The sequence below is a fragment of the Chiloscyllium plagiosum genome, chromosome 12, assembly GCF_004010195.1.
Source record: "Chiloscyllium plagiosum isolate BGI_BamShark_2017 chromosome 12, ASM401019v2, whole genome shotgun sequence".
NCBI classification, from domain to species: Eukaryota; Metazoa; Chordata; class Chondrichthyes; order Orectolobiformes; family Hemiscylliidae; genus Chiloscyllium; species Chiloscyllium plagiosum.
This window is the reverse complement of record NC_057721.1, coordinates 21643148-21669983: the sequence shown is the minus strand read 5'-3', so window position 1 is coordinate 21669983 and position 26836 is coordinate 21643148. Positions and strand designations below refer to the sequence as shown.

Below are 26836 nucleotides of genomic sequence, written 5' to 3'. Positions count from 1 at the left end.
AAACAATTAACCCTTTCTAACCTCTGCACTTCTTACAAACTCAGGGCACCTCACCAACTTTCTTGACTGATGACAGAACACACACTGGACAGATGATAGTGACGTAATGGTGTATTGGTGCTAAACATGACATGCTGTCTGTATGCTAAAAGGTGAAGCAAGGCAGGGATACTATGTTGAAGTAAACAAAGTGAGTGAATGCGAAGGAAACAACTGAAGACCCCTGAGAGGCACCCTGTTCCGATGCATGAGACGAGTGTCTGCCCTTCTGCACAAAACAGCCTGGGTGCAGTATTGTAATGTCTGTGAGCTCCAACTGCAGTATTTAAATGCTGAATTGAGTGAGTCTCACATTGTCCATGATGTGGTGAAGCTGTTGTCTTGCCAATGTCAAAACTTTTTGGATGAATGGTGCACATGGTTGTTGCCCATGGCACGTGCCCTTGAGGATGCTGAGCTGAATGGAGGTCTGGAACAAATTCTGGTCAGCTGCATTGCCAGGTATCCACTTTGTCACAAAGAGATCAAAGTTAGGACCTAATTATTCAGGGATATTTGACAGATCAAAAGAACAAAAGGGAGTGGTGGTGGTTAACTTTTTCAAAATGAGATGAAATAGGTATAGCAGGAAATGATCTAAAGAATCCATTCGGGTGAAGGTAAGAAATAACAACAGAAGAAGACATTGATGCCAGTAATCTAAGCCCCCAACAGTAACTGTTGTATAGGAAAGCGAATAAATCACGGGATAATGAAAACATGTGAAAAAGGCAGTTAGCTAATCATGGGTGATTTTAATCTTCAATCTTCTAGATTGCAAAAATGAATTGGCAAAGATTGCCATGTAAGAGAATTCAGAGGGAGTATATTGATGTCGTTTCTTGGAATAATATGTTAAAGATGCAACCAGGGATCAGGCTATTTTGGTAAGAGATCCACTTGGGAACAGTGACCATATAAAAGAATTTAACATTCAATTTGGAGTGAGAAATGTGGGTCTGAAACAACTGTGCTAAATTTTAAGAGTAATTATATAAGAATCAAGGGTGAGAAGGCTGGAGTGGTCTGGAAAAGGAGTTTAACAGAAAAGACTATTGAGGAACAATGACAGACAGAAAATAGGTAACGACTCAGCAAAGAAATTCTTAGTAAGAAGGATTCTACTAAGGGGATAAACCAACCATCCTTAATCAAGTAAGCTAACAACAGTATCAAATTAAAAGAAAAATATTCAATGTGGCAAAGATTAGTGGTAAAACAAACGGCTGGAAAAGTTTTAAAAGCCAACTAAAGATGACCAAAACGATAATAAAAACAGAAAATAAACTGTAAGGCAGAGGATGGGAATCAATGGAGGAAATCAGAGGGAAGTAAAGTGGAACAGAAACAAAAGACAGCAAGGGGAAAAGTGAAAGTGCAAGGCAGAGAAACCAAAGACAAAAATCAAAAAGAGCCATATTACACCATGATTCCAAAAGGGCAATAAATGTCAAAAAAACGTCTGAAGGGTCTATGTCTCAATATAAGGAGCATTTGTAATAAGGTGCATGAATTAACTGCACAGACAATTATTGACGGATATGATGTAATTGGATTGATAGACCTGGCTCCAGGATGAACAAGGATGGGAAGTCAATGTCCAAGGTCATTCAATTTTCAGGAAACATAGATGGAAAGGAAAGAGAGGTGGGGTAGCGTTGCTAGTTGAGGAGGAGATTAATGCAATAGTAAGGGAGGACATTAGCCTGGATGATGTGGAATCTGTGTGGGTGGAGCTGCAGAACACCAAAGAGAAAAAGATGTTATTGGGAGTTATATACAGACTACTAAACAGCAGTTGTGAGGTTGGGGATTGATAGGAAATTAGAGATGCATGCAGTAAGGGTGCATGCAGTATGGGTGACTTCAACCTACATATTGATTGGTTGAAGCAAACTGATAGCAATGCAATAGAGGAGGATTTCCTAGAATGTGTGAGACGGTTTCCTTGACCAATATGTTGAGGAACCTACTAGAGAGCAAGCCATCCTAGATTAGATATTGTGTAACGAGAGAGGATTAATCAGCAACATTATGGTGTGAGATTCTTTGGGGAAGAGTCACCAAAATATGGTAGAATACTTCCGTAAGCTAGAGAGTGATACAATTAAATTTGAAATTAGCGTCCAGAACTTAAAGGTATCTTTGGTGGAATGAGGCATGCATTGGCTAGGATAATCTGGCCAAGGATATTTAAGAGGTATCTTTGTTGGTGGATAGGCAATGGCAGACACTTAAAGAACACATGGATGACTTCAACAATTGTACATCCCTATTGGTGTAAGATAAAACAGGAAAGGTGGCTCAACCATGCCTAACAAGGGAAATCAGGGATAGTGTTAAAGCCAAACAAGAAGCATATAAATTTGCCAGAGAAAGCAGCAAACCTAAGGACAGGGAGAAATTTAAAATTCAGCAGAGGAGGACAAAGGGATTAATTCGGAAGGGGAAAATAGAATATGAAAGTAAGCTTGTGGCAAACATAAAAACTGACTGCAAAAATTTCTATAGCTATGTGAAGAGAAAAATACTGGTGAAGACAAATGTAAGTCCCTTGCAGTTAGAATCAGGTGAATTCATAATGTACAACCAAGAGATAGCACACCAGTTGAACAAATACTTTAGATCTGTCTTCACTAAGGAGGTCACAAATAACCTTCAGGAAATGCTTGGGGACAGAGGGTCAAGCATGAAGGAGGAAATCCTTATTCGTCAGGGAATAGTATTGAGGAAATTAATGGGATTAAAATCTGATAAATCCCCAGGGCCTGATACTCTGAATCCCAGAGTAATTAAGACAATAGGCCTAGAAATAATGGACCATTCTGTACACTCTGGAAGAGTTCCAATGGACTGGAGGGTAGCTAATGTAACTCCACTCTTTAAAAAAGGAAGGAGAGAGACAATAAAGAATTATGGGCCGGTTAGCCCAACATCGGTGATGGGGAAAATGCTGGAGTTGATTATTAAGAATGTAATAACTGAGCATTCTGGTGACAGAATTGGTCCTAGTCAGCATGGATTCACTAAAGGAAAATCATGCTTGACAAATCTGCTGGAAGTTTTTGAGGATGTGACCAGAGTGGGCAAGGGTGAATCAGCAGATGTTGTGTATCTGGACTTTCAAAAGGCTTTTGACAAGGTTCCATATAAGAGATTAGTGAAGAAAACTGAAGCTCATGGTTTTGGAGGCAATATATTCGCAGACAGGAAGCAGAGAGTTAGAATAAATGAGTCCTTTTCAGAGTGGCAGGCAGTGACAAGTGGGGTGCCACAGGGTTCAGTGCTGGGATCCCAGCTGTTCAAAATACACATTAATGATTTGGACAAAGGAATTGAATGCAATATCTCCAAATGTGCAGATGTCATTAAACTGAGTGGCAGTGTGCACTATAGGGAGGATGCTAAGAGGCTGCATGGTGGCTTGAACAGAGTGGGCAAATACTTGGAAAATGCAATATAAGGTGGATAAGTATGAGGTTGTCCACTTTGGTCACAGAAACAGGAAGGCAGATTATTATCTGAATGGTGGCAGTTTAGGAAAAGCTGAGGTTCAACGAGACCTGGGTATCATGACAGAATAGTTGCTGAAGGTTGGCATGCAGGTGTAGCAGGTGGTGAGGTAAGCTAATGCCATGCTGGCCTTCATAATGAGAGGACTTCAGTATCAGACTAATGAATTCTTGCTGCTGTTATACAGGACCTTGGTGAGGCCACACCTTGAGTACTTTGGTGCAGTTTTAGTCTCCTAGTCTGAGGAAGGGCATTCTTGCGATTGACAGAGTCCAGTGAAAGTTCACCAGACTAACTCCCAGGATGGCAAGACAGACATATGAGGAAAGACTGGATTGACTATGCTTGTACTCTGAAGTTTCAAAGAATGAGGAGGGATCTTGTAGAAACTTACAAAATCCTAATGCGACTGGACAGGATAGATGTTCAGAAGAATGTTCCCACTGTTGGGGAAGTCCAGAATTAAGAGTAACAGTCTAAGAATAAAGGGGTAAGCCATTCAGGTATGAGATAAGGAAAGAAGTTCTTCACTCAAGAGAGTTGTGAACCTGTGATTGCATGATCAGCCATGATCATTATGAATGATGGTGTAAGCTTGAAGGGCTAAATGGCCTACTTTTGCACCTATTTTCAATGTTTCTGTTTCTAAGGGCAATTTTGCAAGTGAAGTAAAAAACAGACAACAAGAACATTTTTAAATATGAAAAAAGGCAAAAGAAAGCAAGAGAAAATATGGCTGAAGAAATAACAATGGGAATCTGGGAAATAGCAGAGAAGTTGAACAAGTACATGTTAGAAGATATTAATACCATTCCAAAACTATTAAACAATCAAGGCACTGAAAGGGGAGAAAGTACACACAATCTCTATCACTTGAGAAAAAGTACTGAGGAAACTAATTAGGCTAAAACCTGCTAAGTTGGAGCTGGTGGGTTGCATTCTAGGATTTTAAATGAAGTAGCTACAGACACAGTGGATGCATCTCTCAAGAATCCTTTGATTTGAAAAACATCCCAAAGAAAACTATCAATGTAACATCGTTATTCAAAATATGAGATAAAAACAGGAAGCTATAGGCCAAATACCTTAACATTTATTATTGGGAAATTTCTAGAATCTTGCAAGACAATGTAGTAGCAGAGAATTTAGAAATACATAATAAAATCAAGTCATGTCAGTATGGCTTCATGAAAGGGAAATCACACCTGACAAATTTATTGCAATTCTTTGAGATAGTAACAAACAGGATAGATATAAAGGAACTACTAAGTGTAATATATTTGGGTTTCCAAAAGGCATTTGATAAGTACTGCATATAAGGCTACTTATATAAGAGCCCAAGGTGTTGGGAGTAGTATATTAGCATGGATTGGCTAACTAATTGAGAACACAGTTGGGATAAAAGGGGGCATTTTCAGGATGACAATCTGTAACCAGTGGAGTGTCACAGGGATCAGTGCTGGAGCCACAGGTATTTACAATATACACTTAATGACTTGGATGATGTACTGACTGAATGAATGAATGAATGTACTGTTGACAGGTTTGCCTACTTCTGATCCTATATCAGATTTATTATGGTCTTGACTTTCATGTTATGGATTGTCACTGTCAAATTTTTCTACACTAACTGCGAAAATAGCAAATTGCATAAACATGAGATAAAGACTAGTTAATGAGATACAAATGCATTTAAATAGGCCTATCACTGCGCACTTGCAGGAATCTCGGCCTCTTCCAGTGGGTCCCAGCATCACAGATACCAGTCTCTAGCCAATTCAATTCACTCCACGTGATATCAAGAAACGGTTGGAGGTACTGGATACTGCAAAGGCAATGAGCCCTGATAACATTCCAGCAATAGTACTGAAGACGTGCTCCAGAACGTGCTGCTCCCCTTGTCAAGCTCTTCCAGTACAGTTACAACACTGGCATCTACCCAACAATGTGGAAAATTGCCCAGATATGTCCTGTAGACAAAAAGCAGGACAAATCCAAGCTGGCCAATTACCGCCCAGTCTTCTCTCCATCATCAATAAGGTGATGGAAAGGGTCATCAACAGTGCTATCAAGCAGCACCTGCTCAGCAACAACCTTGCTCAGTGACACCCAGTTTGGATTTCACCAGGGTCACCCAGCTCCTGATCTCATTACAGCTTTGGTTCCAACATGGACAAAAGAGCTGAATTCCAGAGGTGAGGTGAGAGTGACAGCCTTTGTCATCAAGACCGCATTTCACCTAGTATGGCATCAAGGGGCCCTGACAAAACTGGAATCAACGGGTATCGGGGCAAACACTCTACTGGTTAGAGTCATACCTAATACAAAGGAAGATGGTTGTGGTTGTGGAGGTTAATTCATCTCAGCTCCAGGACATTTCTACAGGAGTCCCTCAGGATAGTATCCTAAGCCCCACAAATCTTCAGCTGCTTCATCAATGACCTTTCCTCTGTCATAAGATCAGAAGTCGGATGTTCACTGATGATTGCACAGTGTTCGGCACCATTCAGATACTGAAGCAGTCTGTGCTCAAATGCAACAAGATCTGGACAACACCCAGGCTTGGACTGACAAGTGGCAAGTAGCATTTGCGCCACACAAATGCCAGACAATGACCATCACCAATAAGAGACACTCTAACCACCTCCTCTTGACATTGAATGATATTACTGTCACTGAATCCCCCACTGTCTTGGGGTTACCATTGACCAAAAACTCAACTGGACTCACCACATAAACACAGCGGTTACAAGAGCAGGTCAGAGACTAGGGATACTGCAGCGAGTAACTCACCTCCTGACACCCCAAAGTATATCCACCATCTACAAGGCACAAGTCGGGAATGTGATAGAATACTCCCCACTTGCCTGAGTGGGTGCAACTCTAACAACACTGAAGAAGCTTGACACCATCCAGGACAAAGCAATTTGCTTGATTGTTTGTAGATGTGGTGCCAATCTATCCTTCCAACACCGGCGCTCAGTGTGAACTATCTATAAGATGCACTGCAGAAATTCATCAAAGATGATTAGACAGTACTTTCCAAACTCATGACCACTTCCATCTAGAAGGACAAGGCAGCAGGTACTTGGGAACACAGCCACTTGCAAGTTCTCCTCCAAGCCACTTGGAAATATACCGGCGTTCCTTCAAAGTCGTTAGGTCAAAATCTTGGAAATCCCTCCCTACCGGCATTGTCGCATCAACCCACAGCAAATGGACTGCAGCGATTCAAGAAGGCAGCTCACCACCACCTTCTCAAGGGCTAATAGGGATGGGCTATCAATGCTGACCAGCCAGCAACACCCAAGTCCCACAAATGAATAAAAATAATTTTTAAAAATTCTCATCTAGCTGTTAAAACCTTGCATGGAAAAACTGGACTTTTCAATGTCAGGAATCTAATTTGCACTCTTGCCATATTTTCCCAACAGATTTTCCATTTCCTATGTTCTTCTAAGTTCAATAATGTTAATTAAATTATAGTAGTCCACACTCATCCATAAATTAAAACCGTATACATATACATGTAAACATTGTGTCTTGTACAAATTAGTGACATATTTGCCATAGGGCAGTACGGTGGTTCAGTGGGCAGCACTGTTGACTCACAGCACCAGGGGCCTGGGTTTGATTCCACTCTTGGGTGACTGTATCTGTGGAATTTGCATGTTCTCCCAATGTCTGTATGGGTTCCCTCTGGGTGCTCCGATTTTCTCCCACAGTTCAAAGATGTGCAGGTTAGGTGAGTGGCCATGCTAAATTACTCAGTGTGTCCAGGCAAGTGTAGACTGACTGTAGTTGCCAATGGGAAACGGGGATAGGATAGGGGATGGGTCTGGGTTCAGATGGTATTGTTCCACCTACGATACATTCTTATGGGTAAGACCCACTTGTACCCAGCTGAAATCGTCTACAGTCGAGCTATCCGCACGCCTTGGAATGATGCCTCCTCCCATATTCACTTGCACCACGTGACTGAGGACACGTCGCCCTATGTTCTTTCCTTGACTAATATTTTGCGAGGTCTTCACTCCCAAGTCCATGCTGCTCATGAGAAGCTCCCCTCCCTCAACAGTGTTCCGACTGTTGAATGAGGCTCCTTCAAACTCATCAAGAATTGGACACACTGCGGCCTCCAACCTCGATGGGAGAAGCCCTTTCAGGTCCTCCTCACCACCCGAACTGCTGTTAAGGTCACAGTCCGCTCCGCCTGGGTTCACCTCCATCATTGCAAGGTCATCGCACAAGCCCCTTGCAAGGGGGGAGATGATGGAGATGAAGACGATGGGGAACTGAGAGAGGAAATGGAATCAAGCCAGACTACTAAGATATAGCTGCATATTTCGAATAGTAATTCTTCTTCTGTTTTAGATATCCTATTCCTTGATCCAGAAATGACCATTATGATGAAGATCGAACTTAACCTGCTATATGAACTCGTCATCGCCGGCATCGGTACTCAAGAAGGGACTGTTTATCCGTGTGATCCTGAGCAACCAGAGACTGTATACCATTTATGCCGAAAAGATGTCCTTGTGTGCCGAGAGACTGATTCCTTCGATGCATGGAATGTTACCAAAATAGATTGCCACAACGGTCAACTGCATCAAGATTGGACAGTTCATTTACAGGACAAGTCTCAATGGTCTTTACCCTGTCAAGGTGTTTTATGCCAGTTTAATTTCAGTTGTGCTATGGACGGCCCTGATAAGCATTGCCCCTATTCAAAGAGATCTAAATTGGCACGTTGCTAAAGAAAAAAGGGGGAAATGTCATCCTTCACTAACAATTTGTTTCTTCAAAGTCACAATAAAATATTCAGCCATGATGAAGTCCTCTGTTATGCCCTCACATCAGGAAAGGACTCTTTGACCCCCTTCCTCCTCCCAAATCCCAACAACGGAGTATGGAATACTTCTAAGGCGTTTACCGGACATAATGTTTCTTTGGACTATTACTTATCCCCACCTGCTAGTTGCTTGGGACTTTCTCTAACATGTCCGGGGTAGCCTATCCCAATTGTTACGGATGGGGATGTACTTAAGTGAATGTGATTAAAACTGTTCCATGCGCCTTAGTCAAATGTACCAACCGCTTCTGCTCCCCTGTGGGGCCTCGCAGCTCATGTGCATGCCGACTGGAGGAGTGTATCTCTGTAATTGCTGGTATTCAGGCCCTTTATGGTATGGGTAATGGGATCCACTTTCACTGAGACCCCTAAGGGCACCTCCATCTTCCCAAATGTGGGATGGAAGGAACCAGTCTGGGACAATAACCGCATCTCTTACCGAGAGACCCATCTCTTTTTATTAAACAGCTTCCACGCTAAGCACCCAGGGCGACCATACTTTGTAGACATGGATTACCCATACGTTTGAGGTAGTCACAAAGATAGGTCTTCTTCCTATTGGGAAGCTCCCTCCATTATTTATACTAAACCCGGTTATTGTTTCAGCCAAGGCAGAGCGACCAACTTCCTTGTTCTTGATGAAATAGATACTCCCCATGCTGTAGCTGTCAGGACACTTTTCCCGACGATTCTTCCCTGTTCACCTACCTGGGAATGGAGTTGGGGTTTCCTTACCAAACATTCAGTTTCATCTAAATTCTGCGTGCATTGGACGGGTGCTAAGGCTTTGGGCAGCAGTAAAGCTCAGTCTGTGGCCTACGTTTGCCTAGGAAGATCCGCAGGAATTATTAGCCATCAAAACCGAAACTATTTTATTTGTGTCTCATCCTTTTGGGCAACGAGACAGCCTCGGACTTAGCAGAACTAAGGACACGGTCTCAGAATTACATCTATTTTCCCAGCAAAACCGGGACACCCTCGACTACCTACTTGCCAAAGAGGGTAGGGTTTGTGCCATAGTAAAGGGCAAGTGTATAATAGGGGTTACTGACCTCATCGAGAACTTACCAAGCATGTAGATAACATCTGCACCTTCGTCAATCAAATTGGTATTATTTTAATTTGTCTCTTTGCTGGAATTGCTATTGTTAAACATATTATTGCCAAGCTAATGACTTCCGTTGACAACATCGGTTCCCCCCAGAAAATGCTTCTTCTCCATCCAAATGAAGATAAGGAGGAGCGGTTGCCTACCCCTACTTTCTCCTCCTCGAAGGAGGAAGTATGGCAGTCTCTAGTGTCCATTCGATTGGACTGATCTAATCTATGCCCTCCCATGCTATGGTGTGATCATGCAATGACCAAATGGGAGAGATGAGGATTTGAAACTGAATACAGGCTGAGGTAATTAGTTGTTGTCAGGAACAACTGCTTAACAGATGCTCTTAATAACTTAGGTGGCAATAAAATGGTTTCTCAATGCAAATAACATGAGAAAATGACTTCTAGGCTGCAAATTGACAATTCTGCTAAAAGCTGCATAAAATGGCTTTTAATTTTGCCATAACTGCATAACTGACTAACCACAGTCTGCTTCAACAGAGATTAGCAGACTATGCTCCCTTTACAGCTTAGAAATAACTAGACTCGGTAAGACATTACGGGCCATCCTAACTGACCTTCAAATGCAGGTGCAATGGCTCGGTTAGTGAGATAAGGGTGGCCTGACTAATGCAAAACAAAGTTGGTTCCCAGGAAATATCACTGGACCAAGTAACTGGCAAATAAAACAATATCGTGTATTGATTGTTAATTGCCTGAATGTACTATGCCATCATAACCTGTACCTTTCTTTAAGGAAAGTATAAAAATGTCTTTGTTTTAAGCCATGTGTGTAGCTCCTCGGGGGAAACACGGAGGTGTAAACCCTCTGTGTTTCTGGTCGATCTGTGCCCAGCCGTACGAAGAAATAAAGAGTGAAATCTTAAAGGACCAGACCAATTGCGTGTGTTTATTGACTAATCGCAGAACTGAGAGACCCTGCTGGGGGTGCAGATCTTCAACCAAAGTCTTATACATTGCAACATGACTTGCCAACTTTTAGCTTCAATTCCCCAACTGACGAAGATAAGTGTGCCATATGACCATCTTATCCACTTGTAGAACATAGAACATCGAACAGTACAGCACAGAACGGGCCCTTCAGCCAATGATGTTGTGCTGACCATTTAATCCTCATGTATGCACCCTCAAATTTCTGTGACCATATGCATGTCCAGTAATATCTTAAATATCTCCAATGACCTTGCTTCCACAACTGCTGCTGGCAACGCAATCCATGCTCTCACAACTCTCTGTGTAAAGAAGCCGCCTCTGACATCCCCTCTATACTTTCCTCCAACCAGCTTAAAACTATGACCCCTTGTGTTAGTCATTTCTGCCCTGGAAATAGTCTGTGGAGAAACTGGTGGCATTAGGTTTGTTCTCCTTATAGAACAGAGGTTCGAGAGAAGATTTCATAAAGATGTTGAAAATCATCAGCGGTTTGGATAGAATAAGTAAGGAGAAACTGTTTTCTGTGGCACTATGGTCAGTTACCAATTGAGACAAATTCAAGAGATTGACAGAAGGACCTGAGACAACATGAAGGAATATTGTTCATTCACTCAGCACATTCTTATGGCTTAGAATGAAATGCTTCAAAAGCTGGTGGCTGCATTTTCAATAGTAATGTACAGAAAGGAATAAATAATTAAAGGGGAAAAAAGAACACCGTGCTCTGAGAAAAATGCAAGCTCATCGAGCCAGCACTGGCATGATTGTCTAAATGATCTCCTCTTGCCTGGGTCATGCTGTGGTCCCATTCAAAAATAATGGAAAGAACCTCACTAGGTCACCTTTTTTTTCTTCAAAACTAATCATAGATCTTTAAGGTTCACCAAAACAATCAAACAAGACATTGATGTAGCATTTTACTCACAGGATCCTGTTACTCATCAAAATCTGAAGGATAAATCTACTTTTATTAAGCAAAACTGTACATTTTAAAGATAAAACAATCACAGTTGCTATATCCTGTAAAATCAAAATATATTACTTTTCTGCTCAAGTGGTGTTTGTTATCTGATGCCTCAAGATGACTACAAAGTTAATAGGTACAGTGGTTCAGTGATTAGCACAGCTGCCTCACAATGACAGGGACCTGGTTTCGATTCCAGGCCTTGGGTGCACATTCTCCCTGTGTGTGTGTGTGTGTAGGTTTCCTCCAGGTGCACCGCTTTCCTCCCATAGTCCAAAGATGTAGATGGTCATAAATCCTATCCCTCAGAGTCCTTTCTAACACCTTGCAGATGACAGACGTGAGACTTACTGGTCTGTAATTGCTGGGGATTTCCCTATTTCCTTTCTTGAAGAGAGGAATTACATTTGCCTCTCTCCAGTCCTCAGGTACGACTCCAGTGGCGCAAGTAGCGAAGCAATTGCATTTCTCGTTTCCCAAAGCAACCGAGGACAAATCTGGTCCTGGCCTGGCGACTTGTCAACCTCAATGTTTGACAAAATTTTCAGCACATCAGCTTCCTCTATCTCTATCCATTCCAGCATGCACACCTGCTCTTCAAAGGTTTCATTCACTACAAAGTTCGTTTCTTTCATAAAGACAGAAGCAAAAAACTCATTGAGGGCTTCCCCTACCTCCTCAGACTCCACACACAAATTCCCTATGCTATCCCTGATCGGCCCTACTCTTTCTTTGACCATTCTCTTATTCCTCACAGAAGTATAAAATGCCTTTGTATTCTCCCTAATCCGTTCTGCCAAGCCTTTCTCGTGCCCCCTCTGGCTCTCCTCAGACCATTTTTGAGCTCCTTCTTCGCCTGCTTGTAATCCTCTAGAGCTGAACTTGACTCTAGCTTCCTCCACCTTATGTAAGCTACCTTTTTCCTTTTGACGAGAAGCTCCACCGCTCTCGTCATCCAAGGTTCCTTTATCTTACCACTTCTTGCCTGTCTGAGAGGGACATATTTATTCATCACTTGCAACAACTGTTCCTTAAACAGTCTCCACATGTCTATAGTGCCTTTACCATGGAACAATTGCTCCCAATCCATGCTTCCTAACTCATGTCTAATCGCATCATTGTTTCCTCTTCCCCAATTAAATATCCTCCCATTTTGTCTAATCCTCTCCTTCTCCATAGCTATGTAGAACATGAGGCAGTTGTGGTCACTATCACCAAAATGCTCTTCCACCACAAGATCTGATACCTGCCCTGGCTCGTTTCTGAGCACCAAATCTAGAATGGCCTCTCCCCTCGTCGGCCTGTCAATGTACTGAGTTAGGAAACCCTCCTGAACACACCTTACAAAAACAGCTCCATTCAAATCTTCTGCTCGAAGGAGGTTCCAATCAATATTGGGAAAGTTAAAGTCACCCATTACAATAACCCTACTACGTCCACACTTTTCCAAAATCTGCCGACCTATGCTTTCTTCCATCTTCCTGCTGCTATTGGGGGGGCCTGTAGTAAACCCCTAACGAGGTGACTGCTCCCTTGCTATTCCTAATTTCCACCCATACTGACTCGGTAGGCAGATCTTCCTCGACAATGGAAGCTTCTGTAGCTGTGATACCCTCTCTGATTAGTAGTGCTACACCCGCTCCTCTTTCCCCCCCTCCCTATTCTTTTTAAATGCTCTAAACCCTGGAATATCCAGCAACCATTCCTGCCCCTGAGAAACCCATGTCTCTGTTATGGCCACAACATCATAGCACCAGGTACTGATCCATGCTCTAAGTTCATCACTTTTATTCCTGATACTCCTTGTGTTAAAGCAAACACACTTTAACTGATCCCTTGGTTCCTTTCCAGGAAAAGCCTTCCCACTAGCTGGTCTACCTCTTGCTATTGCCTCATCTGCATCACCTCCGGTATACAGCTCAGTCTCCCACCCCCCTGCCATACTAGTTTAAACCCTCTCGAACTACTCGAGCAAACCTTCCACCCAGGACATTGGTCCTCTTCCAATTCAGATGCAACCCGTCCTTCTTGTACAGGTCCCACCTTTTCCTGAAGGCATCCCAATTATCTACATATCTGAAGCCCTCCCTCCTACACCAGCTGCGCAGCCACGTGTTAAGCTGCGCCCACTCCTTGTTCCTCGCCTCGCTATCTCGTGGCACCGGTAGTAAACTAGAGAACACTACTCTGTTCGTCCTACTTTGCAGCTTCCATCCTAACTCCCTGAAATCACTTTTTATATCCTCGATCCTTTTCCTGGCTATATCATTAGTGCCAATATGTAACAAGATTTCTGGCTGTTCGCCCTCCCCTTTTAGAACCTTATACACCCGATCGGAGACGTCCCGGACCCTGACACCAGGGAGGCAACATAACTTCCGAGAATCCTGATCCTGACCACAATGTCTCCTGTCAGTTCCCCTAACTATCGAGTCCCCTACCACGAGTACTCTTCTATTCTGCCCCCTTCTCTTCTTTGCCACAGTGTCAGGCTCAGTGCCAGAGAACTGACTGCTATGGCTTTCCTCTGGTAGGTCATCCCCCCCAGCATTGCCGAGGGGAATGTCCACAGGGGATCTCTGCACTGTCTGTCTGTCCCCTTTTCTCCCCCTAACTGTAACCCATCTATCCTTGTCCTGAGCCTTAGGAGTGACCAACTCCTGGTAACTCCTCTCAATTACCTCCTCAGCCTCCCGAATGATCCGTAGTTCATCCAGCTCCAGCTCCAAATCCCTAACACGGTTTTCAAGGAGCTGGAGTTGGGTGCACTTCCCGCAGACGTAGCCAGCGGAAACGTGTGCCATGTCTCCCACCTGCCACATTCTGCAGGAGGAGCAAGCAACTGCCCTAGCATCCATATCCGACTTATCTGAACACCCACTCAGTACTAAAGTAGAAAGCTATAAAATTAATAACAAACTTATATTCAATAGAGGAAGTTTAGAATGAACCTTACCTTATTAACTAGGTTAGATGAGGAGGGCGGGTGGGAGACACTACAGTTGTAGAGATTCGGGTTTAGCCGCCTTGCTGATATATATGGTCACTGCTTTCCTTCCCGGCTGCCCCTCTGGTCCTCGTCACTTCCTTCGCTGCTTCCACTCCTTCTCCACTGTTGCTCGCACTCAAAATGAGCTAGGGACTTGGACCCCAAGATTCCTCTGCAGATCAAAGCTCCCAAGGGTCTGGCCATTTACAGTATACAGAGGAATCTCGATTATTCAAAGGACATGGGCGGGATGTATTTTATTTGGTTAATCGAATTCCGGACAATCAAACACCGGATAACAGTTTAGCCGAGCATCGGGACATTGCAATCTTGTCGGATAACTGAATGCCAGATAATCAAGGTTCCTCTGTACTTTCCTCTTAAATTTGACCTCCCAAAATGCATCACCTCACTCTCCTCGGATTAAATTCCATCGGCCATTTCTCTGCCAAACTTTCCAGCTGATTTATATCCTGTTGCATTCTTTGACAACCTTCCTCACTCCCCACAACTCATCAATTTTCACGCCATCTACAAACTTGCTAATCAGACCACCTACATTTTCATTCAATTCATTTATATATTGCTGGAAATTAAAATGGAAACCAAAAAGAGAGCCTAAGGAATCCTCAGAAAACTATACAAGTAGTAGAACGAGACTAAGTTTACTTAGAACATACTAAGAAGGGGCAGTGTCTTAGAAGATCATAAATTCTTTGAATTTTGATGAGAATCAGATTACTGAAGGTTCTGAATATTTTATCTTGGAGGTATTTCCTTATCCTTCAAATCAAGGAGCTAAACCAATAATGATATTGACATTGAGTGGAGCGAGTCAGTCACTGATGCTGGCTGACTGAAGAGAAATGGTAAAATGAGAAGTGTTAATGTTCCATCAGTTGCCTTAATTTCTCTGCTCCCCTCATGCATTTATAAGCTGTCTCCCCCTGAACCTGCTGCACACTGTTCTTTTCGGTCCAACTCTGACTTGGTTATGAAACCCATTGATATGGAGAGTATTGCTGTGGTCTGGAGTGGGGACCTGTACCCTGCAAAGGCTGAGCACCAACTCTCAGACACTTCCTCTGATCTCACCTTGGATCATGACCACATATTGAAGATCAAGCTATTATTTCCAGGACAGTCTTGTCTCCACCGGAGATCTCTCCTCTACAGTTTCCCACTCAAAGCTGTCCAAACAGGCGTAGCCCGTCTCTAGTTCCTCTGAAAAATCCACAAACAGGACTGCCCTACAAATCCATTGTTTCAGTCTGTTCTGACTGCCCTGACCTTATTTCTTCTCCTCTTGACTCTAACCTTTCCTCCCCTGTTGAGTTGCTCCTCATGCACATTTGTGAAACTTCTTATACTTTACTTTGGTTCCACAATTTCCAGGTCCTCTTCAATATAGAGTACAATCTCTCTACTCATGCATCCTCTATCAGGTTGTCTGAAGACTGTCCACTTCTTTCATGAAAAGAAGCTTGAACAGTCTATAACCATCAATCTCCAATCACTTGACTGAGCTTGTTTTCACTTTGAACAACTTCTCCTTTAAGTTATTTCACCTTCTCCAAGTCAAAAGTGTGGATATCAGTCCCAGTTATTCCTTTCTCTTTGTGATAAATGTGGAAAATCCCTTGTTCTGATCCTACTTCAACCTTCACCCACAACGTTTTTTTCTGCATCAATGATATCATTGATGCTGCTTCCTGGGCTCATACAGAATTAGAAATGTCAATCAATTTTGCTTCTCTTCTCTCACCTTCACCTGGCGCTTCCCTCTCCTTGATTTCTGTGTGTCTATTTCCGAAGATCAAGCAACTTCATTGGCTGGAGATAGGCTATCCATTCAGAGCCCACAACTCCCAGAGTTACCTCAACTATACTTCTTCACACCCTACTTACTATAAGGATTCCATCTATTCTTCCAGTTTCTCCATTTGCTGTCTCGTCTGTATCAATAATGCCAAGGTGAATCTGATATGACCTTTTATGTCAATCAATGATTCTATCCCCATGGTGAACAGGGTCCACAGTTATGTCTGACCTATCTCCTACACTTCTGACATCACCCTTTTCTCTCCCTCCCAGAACATTAGTAGGGGACTTATTGTCCTCACTTGCCACCAAATGAATAGTTTCCAAATGAATTAAAAAATTCAAATGATCATCCTCCACTATTACCACCACCTGCAGCATGATGCCACTGCCAAAGATATCTCCCCATCCCCTCCCCTCTACTTTGAGGACTCCAAAGAAACTGGTCTCTCCATGACACCCTCGTCCACTGCTAAGATTTTGTCACTCCTCTAAGGCTCCTTCCTATGCAACTGAAGATGTAACACTTGCCCATTCACCTGCTTCCTCCTCACTGTACAAAGCCTCAAACATCTTTCAGGCTTATTTGCACTTTGTTCAATCTGGACTACTACATTTGCTATTCACTATGCAATCTCCTTCACACTGGTGAAACTAAATGTAGAGTGGGTGACCACATTATGGGAACAACTTTGTTCTGACTAGAGGATTATTTTGATCTTCAGTTGCATTCCATTTCAATTAACCACCTTGCTCTCATGCTAATATTTCTGTCCTTGATGCTACATTGACAACAGATGAGGTGAAGGACAATCTCTCCAAGAAGCAGATCCTCCAGCTGTTTGAGGTGAGTCACACTGATGTGCGCTGCCAACGGACAAGAGTGGGTAAGGCATTTCCTGACACAACATAAGAAATAAAAGGTCATTTGCCACCCTTTTGCAGCTCTGAGCCTCCTCCACTGCCACTATCTCACCACCTAACGCCTGGAGGAAGAATACCTCATCTTCCACCTCGGGACCCTTTAACTCCATGGCATCACCAGTTTCCTTATTTCCCCTCCCCCCACTTTACCCCAGTTCCAACCTTCCAGCTCAGCAACGTCCTCATGACCTGTCCCACCTGTTAATCTTACTTCCCTCCTGTCCGCTCCACCTTCCTCTCCAACCTATCACCTTCACCCCCACCTCCATCCACCTACTGCACTCTCAGCTACCTTCTCCCCAGGCCCATCCCCTCCCATTTATCTCTCCATCCTCCAGGCTCCCAGCCTCATTCCTGATGACGGGCTTTTGCCTGAAACATCGATTTTCATGTTCCTCGGATGCTGCCTGACCTGTTGTGCTTTTGCAGCACCACTCTAATCTTGACTTTTGCCACCCTGTCATGTCACATCTTCAAGAACAAAAATTAAAGTTCAGGCTCCAAATAACATTCAGACTGAATGTTTTGTTTGCTAGGGCACCTGACCCCATTGGATAGTTGAGACACTATTTTGTCTAATTCCAGAGCATGCATTTTACTTATCTTGGAATTTTGCTTTTCTGAAACAGAAAAGAAGCCAACAAGTCAGTGATGTGAAATTTTGCAGTTAGCACTGTTCATGACACATGAGGATTATTTTGAGTTTTGACAGAGGCATTCACTTTATGAATGAGGTTGCTTGATCATTTTATGGGGGGAGGGGGAAGACACCAATGGTTCTCAAACTTCTTTTAATAATGGGCCACTTTTTCAAGTGGAAATTAGATGACAGGTTGGACCAAAGTTTCCATGCTGTACATCTCTATGACTCTATGAAAGAGAGGTAATCTCATAGAAATATATAGGATTTAGAGGAGAATCAAGGGTTATGGGGAAAAGGGCAGGAAAGTGGACATGAGGAGTGTCAGATCAGCCAAGATCTTATTGAATGGGGAAGCAGGCACAGAGGCCGAAAGGTCAATTTCTGTTTCTATTTATGCTCTTCTGGTCCTGGGCCAGCTACAGTGTTTCAATGGAGCAGATGAGAACTTGAGGAACAACACCTCACTTTCTACTTAAGCACTTTATAGCCTATAGGACTGAAATATTGAATTCTACAATTTCAGAGCCTGACTTCATGATGCCTGTCCTTTTTTGTTAATTTTTCTCTCCCCCGTCCCCCCACACAGACTTGTTTGTGTCGCTTATTTTACTCTCAGCCAAAATTATCAATTTTCACCCTTCCATACTTAAATTTATATTCACTTGGCATCCTTATTTTTCAATTAGCAATCCCTTTGCCTTTTGCACTGAACCTCCACACCATCTGCTCCCCTTGTACTTCCTCTATGTCAAAAATATAAATAACACCATTTTCCAAACACTTTCAGTTCTGAAGAAGTCATATCAGACTCAAAATATAATTGTCACTTTCTCCACAGCTGCTACCAGATCTGCTGACCTTCTCCAACTTCTTGTGTTTGTTTCAGGTTTGCAGCAAACAAAACATTTTGCTGTTATTTGATTATACCATTTGCCATTCAGAAGGGTAAGTGAAGTAGAAGATATTGTACACAGTTAGATTAAAAAGTGATTTAGTAAATTAAAAAGATGTAGTTGGTATAGTAAAGGAAATTCCTATGGAAAACCAATGGAAGTAAAAGAACCTGTCTCACAGGAGAAAGATCCTGACTGTGTCTTGACTGTTTGACTACATCTTATGCCCAGAGAATTAGGAAAGTAGAAGAGGAGCCTTTGAAACAGAGAGATAACTCAAATATTCAGTTATCCAAAATAATTTTGGAAAATTTTACTGGCAAAGATGAAGGTAAACAAAATAAGATTGATGGTCTCTCCATGGATGCTGCCTAACATTCTGTGATTTCCAGTATTTTTTGTTTTCAGAATAACATTGACATGGTTAACCAACTTCTTCACTAGAACCATAACAAATAGATACGGAATTAAAGGGATTATATCAAACAGCCAACTCAGAAACGGAGTCAGAATCAATGCCAAAGTGGTGCTACTTGAAAAACTAAGTAGGAACAAAGAAATGGAGACTGACTCAATTTCTAGCCGATGAGGAACAGACAGTGATGAAATATTACATGTGACTTTCAAAAGTCCAATTGTGGGTGACTTAAACAGTCAGGAAATTCAGGCTAAAATATTATTTTTATTGGCTAGGGTTACATAAAAGATGTGGTCGCATTTGCCAGTTATTCATACATGTCAGGTAGTGCCGAAACCCCAACCATTATTGGAATCAATTTCTTCATTCTGATATCAGCTTCTGAAGAACTGTTTATCAGACTGTTAATAGATTATATCGAATCCCTACTTAAATCCAGGAATGGGAATCAGTAACTTTTAATGATTGTGGATTTTCAACAAGACTTCCTGAAGACATGATTTGGAGATGCCGGTGTTGGACTGGGGTGTACAAAGTTAAAAATCACACAACACAGGTTATAGTCCAACAGGTTTAATTGGAAGCACACTAGCTTTCGTCACCCAGGTGAATTGGAAAGATGGCATCAAATTTTGAAGACCAGTACACTTCTAGCCCAAATTTCAACTTTTGACAGCCAGTAACTTAATCTCTGGACTTCCCAAAGCCTGTGCATAAGTCAGGCATGTGATGGAATACTCCCTACTTGATCGGATGAGTGCAGCTACAAGATGCTTATCACATTCAAGGACAAAGAAACCTGCTTGACTGACACCACAGCATCCACTCCCTCCTCCACTGATATTCAGTAACAGCAGTGTGTATTATCCACAAGATGCACTTCAGAAATTTGCCAACGATTTTCAGAAACCACTTCAAACCCAAGAGCACTTCCATCTAGAAGGACAAGGGTCATCGGATACATGGGAAAACCATCACCTGCAAGTTCCCCACCGAGACATTCACCATCCTGATTTAGAAATATATTGCCAGGTAAATAGGTCAAAATCCTAGAATTCATTCCCTGACAACATTGTGGTCTACCTTCATGAGGGTTGCAGTGCTTCAAGAAGATAGGTCACCACCACCTAATGAAGGACAACTGGGGATGGGCAATAAATGTTGGCCAGACATTTGACTTTTGTTGGAATTGCACGCATCCAGGCAAATGGGAAGTATTCTATCACATTTGTGCCATGTAGGTAGTAGATAGGCTTTGGAGAGTCAGGTGGTGAGTTATTTGCTGCAGTATTCCTAGCCTCTGACTTGTTCTGTACCCACTGTATTTATAGGGCAAGCCAGTTGGGTTTCTGATCAATAGTAACCCTTAGGATATTGACAGTAGGGGATTTAGTGAAGGTAATGCTACTGAATGTCAAGGGGATGGTGAGTCTCTTATTAGAGATTGTCATTGCCTGGCATTTGTGTAGCATGAACGTTACTTAGTACTCCTCTGCCAAGCCGAGATATTGTCCAGGTCTAGTTATATGTGAACGTGGACCACTTCAGTATCTGAGGCAGGTGGTGCTACGCATCATGGAATAATTGGTGAACATTCCCACTTCTCACCTTATGATGGTGGGGGGGGGGAAGAGTGGGTATAACTGATGGCAAGCTGAAAATGGTTGGGTCTAGGACACTACCCTGAGGAACTTCTACAGAGATGTCCTAGAGCAGGGATTACTGCCCTCGAATAACTGCAACCCTGTTCCCACATGCTAGGAATGAATTCAATCACAGGAGGTTTTACCCCAAACCCCAATTTATACACTGATTAGTGTTTTGTGAAGGCTCCCTGATACCACACTTGGTCAAATGTAGCCTGAACATCAAGGGCTGTCACTCTCACCTCAGGAATTCAGCTCTTTTGTTCACTTTTGAACCAAAGTTGCAATGAGGTCAGGAGCTGAACGGTCCTGGCAGAACCCAAACTGGGCATCACTGTTACTAAAAAGGCGATGGACCCTTACAACATTCTGGCAATATTACTAAAGTTTTGTGCTCTACAGCCCCTCTGTAGCCAATGCTTTAACCTGTTCTTCGATATCATATGAAGCAAACAGAAATGTCTGAAGACGTTTGTGATGTCAAAGAGCACTGAATCATCCACTTGCCCCTTCTAGCTGAAGACTGTTCAAGTTCCATTGATACAGCCAAAGAACTATTAGCTTTTATAACAGCAGATGAATTTTATCAATGCAAAGTCTTGATGTTTAGAATGAAAAATGCATGAATAATGTTCCAGTGAAGGCATTAAGGAATTATATAAAGTCATGTTTACATCCATGACTTTGTTGTTTTCAGCAAATCCTAGAGGGAACATTTACACCATTTGATTGAACTGTTTGATGACTACAAAGAGCCAATTTGGTTAAAGAAGTGGCTAAGAGTTAATTTGTCAAAGCAAAAGTCACTTATTTGGGCTACAATATAGAACCAAGCCAAGTTACACCTAGACATGTGAATTGGAAGGGCCAGTTTGAATTGTGCCATTCCTGGGACAAAACAACATTTTGCAATTATATTGACATGAGTGGATTTTAATCCAAGTTTGTTCCAAACTTCAGCAGTATCAGGTTTCTTTATCAGATTTATGAAAGAAAGGCAGAACATTTAAGTGAAAGTGAGAATAATGTCACAGTGCCTTTGACAATGTGAATGTTGTGCTGATAATCATACCAGTTTTACCAGCTCCGACTGTTAAGAATCATTCAAATGGCTGTTGATGCTGACAGGAATGATGAAGGGCTTATGCCCGAAACATCAATTCTCCTGCTCCTCCGATGCTGCCTGTCCTGCTGTGTTTTTCTAGCACCACATTCTCAACTGTTGATGCTGACAGTATTAGTACATGGGCCATTTTACTATAAAATGATGAGATGGGATCAAATTTTTTTAAGTGACCATATCATCAGAAATAATTAGTAGAGAATAAGACATTGAGCCTTGTGTTAACTCAATATCATAGAAATATATCATATCTTTATTTCAATGTAGATAACTGGAAGAAACTGCTATTTAGATGAACCATGACCCTTTGAAATTCTGGGGAAAACAGCCCCCTTCCTCCCAGCGGACTGACCCAGTCTTTCTGGGCATACAATCATCACACAGATGCCAGATGAAACTGCCCTCACCCACTTACCTTCAGTCACATACCTGTCAAAATGGTTTTGGAACCTTCAAGCATTTTACTTATTGCAATACAGGTACCTATTGCCTTTTAAAAAAAGGGGAATGGGACCTTGCGAATGAAAATGACCACACTGAAAATTACATAGAGTACTCTTTGGTTAGAGTAAAACAGTAAAGAATATAATTACTCAGCAAGCCAAGCTGCATCTATGGAGAAACAGGTGTTTTTTGTTAGATTTTTTTAATTTCATACTTCAACCATGGACAGTACAGCTGTACTTTCCTTCTGCTCTTTCATGGTTAAATGCTCTTTTACTTTTAGCATTGTTAATAATCGGAGAACTGGCTTCAGCACTACCATACCTGTACGTGAAAACTTATCAGGAACTCGCAGAGAGCATCAAAAGTCCAGAAAATGTTGGTGGTGGGGGATAACTAAAATGCCCAATTATAATTTTCATAAAACTAGGATTTAAAAAAACTTCTCTTCCGTCACATTCGAGAAAGTATTACATCATTCCCGACGATGCCCGAAATTAAATCGACCGCACAGCAAGAGACAGGAGGATGCCTGTTTAAAGGCCAGGATATCTTTCCGACTGGGGGAAGATGGGTCGCCCATATTGTGGCCTGGGTCGCTCTACGGTATAAACCCGCACCAAGTGGGCCACAACCGCTCTCAGTGACACAACACAGCGCCAGCCCAGTTTATAACCGTGCCCACTACTCACGTCCGTCTTGAAGAAGACCACTCCGAAGGTATTGAAGTGACCTGTGAGGATACAAATGGCGTTGGCCATGTCTCCCACACCCAACCACTCCTCCACGTGAGCGAAACCACTGAAGACAGCTCACTTCACACATGCGCAGAGCGCTCTGTCCCCACTCCAGCAGCAGAGAGCCAGGCTGAGAAGATAGACTGGACATTTGCCCTACTTTAATGCAGACGCTCCCCATCTCACTCGCTGAGCTTATTCTTCGTTGGATATAATCTCTTCTCGTTTCTTCCGGATTTTTCAACCATGATCACAGAAAACTAGAGATTAAGTACTAGAGCAAATTTCTCTTCACGGCTGGTCTATTTACCCTCAACAGGACTTTGTGGACTCATTGAAGAATAATTAATGCTATCTAGACTCAAAAGGTTAAGTTTGCTTTCACTGTGATCTCTGACATTTGTTTGTTTGTTTTCAGTACAGTTCACAGCATCTGCAGTAATTTACTCCTAGTTGGATCCCAGCCTTGTTCCTGTAAGGGCAATTTTTCAGTATCAGCGTCCATATTAAGATAACTCAGTGTAAATTGGTAATGAATAACTAAATGATAATCTCATTCAATACTATGAAATAGATAAATTATTTTAAGACCAGTTTTCAAAAGATTAAAACCACAACAATCATCAAAGCTGCACCTAAAACACCAAAATGAAAACTGCAAGCCACATGGTATCCAAACAAAATTTAGCAACTTCTGCCTTGGATATACCCACTGTTGGGACACCCAGAATTTATAGAACAGAAAACTATGAAGGCTGACGACTTGAGCAAATTTCTCATCACTCCTAAACTTTTACTGAGTTGGCCATCCAACATTCTAGATTACCTAGTAAGAAACATTCCCCTTAATCTATCCTTCCAAGTTCCTCACGAATTAGGTTTCAACTAGATCCCTTATAATTTCTTCTAAAGCAGAGTATAGACCTATTCTTCTTGAATGATTCCCTCACCCCATCATACCCAGAGGAGCACAAATTATTGAAAATCCTTTAAAGACCATAAACTGCATGCTTTACCCAGCTATTACTGTACTGATCTTCTATATAAAATAGATCATTTACTCCAATCTCCTTGTAATAAAGTCAAAAGCCTTTTGTCTTCCATGTTTATCGTATCCGCATGTTAACTTTGAATCCACCTGAGTGCTGTTTCCCACCCCCCCATCCCTCAATTTCCTCACCAAAAAACAATTCATTTCAAGTTTGCTACCACAGCAAACTCATTTCACATCATGCCCAAACTGCCAGGTTTCCTGCTCACGTCCACCCTTTTGAAGCCCTCTAGTCATGTTAAAGTGTTGTGAAAAGTGTCAAATTCAAAATGGTACACATTTATCTTTCACTAAAATAGCTGGTGACCAAACCAAACCCTCAAGCTACAGTGTTTAAAAAAAAAACTGCCCTAACTCTTAAGTCAGTTTTACAACACAGGCAGAGATATTTCGGCCAATCACGTTCATTTTGTTTATCAAGCATCTAATTCCTTTGTCAGCACTTGGCACACAGCCTTGTAAGTATGGCATTCCAAGTGTTTGTCTCAATACTCAGAGGCAAGGTTTCCACTTCTCGCATCCTTAAGTTGAGTCCCTTCCTGTTTTATTATTGATAAAAACAACAGATTCTGGAGAGATGAAAACAAAAACAAATTGCTGGCAAAAATCAGATCTGGCAACATCTGTGGGGACAGAGTTAATCGAGAGTCCAGTGACCTTTCATTAGAGCTGCTCTGATGAAGTTACCAGACTTGAAATATCTTATATATTGAAATATATGTTACTTTCTCCCTGCTAAACATTGCCAGTAATTGCTGTTTTTGTACTCTTAGATGTACAAATTGAGGGATGTAGCTAAGGGAGATCCTCCCCTCTCTTTGTTGTGGAGAACAACCCAGCCTATCTAGTCTCCTTTTGTTACTGAAAAACGCCAGTCCAGACAATATCCTTGTGAATCCCATAAACAAATTAAAACAAAACTCCCTCATACCATGTAGTGCAAGCATCCTTCCAATTGTGCAGCAACTGGAACTGCACACAGTACCTATGACTGACAAATGTTTGTACAGTTTGATCAAACTCCCAGCTCTTATATTCAATGCCTTTCTGTACTCAAAGTGCAAATCAGCATTCCACTCCAACTGGAACCCTCAGCAGATGAACTGTTATTCTCTTGTATGGGTGAATGCACAAAAAGGGGCAGTTTGAAGATATTCAGAAAAGGCACTCCTGTCATGCAAAGAAGTTTCAGCAAACTATTACTGGTGGCCCTCTTGCTGAGATTCTGGCCAAGAGGAAGCTGAAACTGGAGGTGCACAAGATTCAACATGAACAAGCAAACAGCTGCCAAAACTGCAACACAGTTGGCTACAGCAACATCTACTCAGAAGGCAGCATTCAAACAGAAGAAGAAGTTGATTAAACTAAAAAGTGTCAGGCTTCACATATTGTGAAGCATTAACTAAATAAAACCTGAAAAATAAAAAAGGACAAGCATCCCACATACCTTAACCACCTTTTCTAATGCCTTCAAGGATCAATGGGCACCAACATCCCTGTACTTTAAGGTCTTATCATTCACCATTTTGTTGTTTTGTCATTCCAAAATCCATTTCCTCACACTTAGCATTAAATTAAATTTAGTTGTTCTGCCCATCTCACCAGCTTGTCTATATGGCCCAGAGACTTTCCTCCATTATTTACCATATCAATTTTCAAGCCATCTGCAGTTACTGTACAAATCTATGAATTGTAGTGTACTTGAATTATTTAGACAAAGTAACGAAGCATCAGGCTCTGCAGTACACACTGGACATGCTTCCAGTCACCAGAACAACCCTCTCCTTTCTGCCACAAAGTCAAATTCAGATCCAATTTGTCAAATTACCCTGGATCCCATAGGCTTTTACATTCTTGACGAATAGTGACACCATGTCAAAAGCTTAACTGCTGACACCCATACAGACAGCACAACTCAAACCAACAAGTCTAGTCAATTCCTTGAAAAATCAACACTGTCAATCTTCCCAAAGCCAGGCCGATTCTCCATTTAATTGTTGTTAAATTGAGATTAATTGTTAATCAATTTCTTCCAAAAACGTTTCCCTACCAGTTACATCTGACTGCAGTTTCCTGGTTTGTCCCTACCACACTTGAAGAATATCATGAGCTGCCCTTCAGTTCTCTAGCAACTCTCAGATGGCCTGAGAGACTTGAAAATGAAAGTCATATCTTGGCAATGTCCTCCCTCAGCTCCAAAAGTCTGGGATACACCTGGGGATTTATCCAATGCTGTCTGCTAAAACTGTTAATAGCTCCTCCATCTCAATGCCAAATTGAGAAGTTATATCATAATCACATTCCAAATTTCTACACCTACGTCACCCTTTTGCATATGCAGTACAAATGTCAAAGTATTCGTTGAAAACCTCACCTATCTTCCAGCTCCTTTCATATTGGCTCCTAAAATCAACTCAACTGCTTCCCTGCTTTTGCTCTTGCTTCTAATGTACTTGAACCCTTAAATATTCCCTTACTTTACCCAACACTCTCAAATGTGTCTTTGTGATTCCTAACTTCCATGAAATTCCCAGCACTACCTACACTCTGGTTTCTGATTGGAGTCCTTTACCTGCCACAAGCCTCTTTTTTCCTTATCCAATCCTGTACATCACTTGACATCAAGATCCACAAACTTGGATTTACTGTTCACCTAAAGTAGAAATCCATGCTAACATATTATCCCCAATACCAAGTCCTAATTTCATTAATACAGTAGAAAAA

At 42.0% G+C, this 26836-nt stretch overlaps 1 protein-coding gene across 5 annotated transcripts in view; it reads right to left on the bottom strand.

Moving 5' to 3' along the window:
* LOC122555544 (superoxide dismutase [Cu-Zn]-like) overlaps positions 1 to 23165 on the bottom strand; it is a 36571-nt gene extending 13406 nt beyond the window's left edge. For all 5 annotated transcript variants that reach the window (XR_006313294.1, XM_043701567.1, XM_043701568.1 and 2 more), the window contains exon 1: positions 23017 to 23165. Coding sequence is in view for 4 of the 5 variants with exons in the window: in XM_043701570.1 (XP_043557505.1) it covers positions 23017 to 23149 (133 nt within the window). In the remaining variant the exon portion in view is untranslated. The remainder of the gene's footprint in view (positions 1 to 23016) is intronic.
* Positions 23166 to 26836: the final 3671 nt, after the last annotated feature.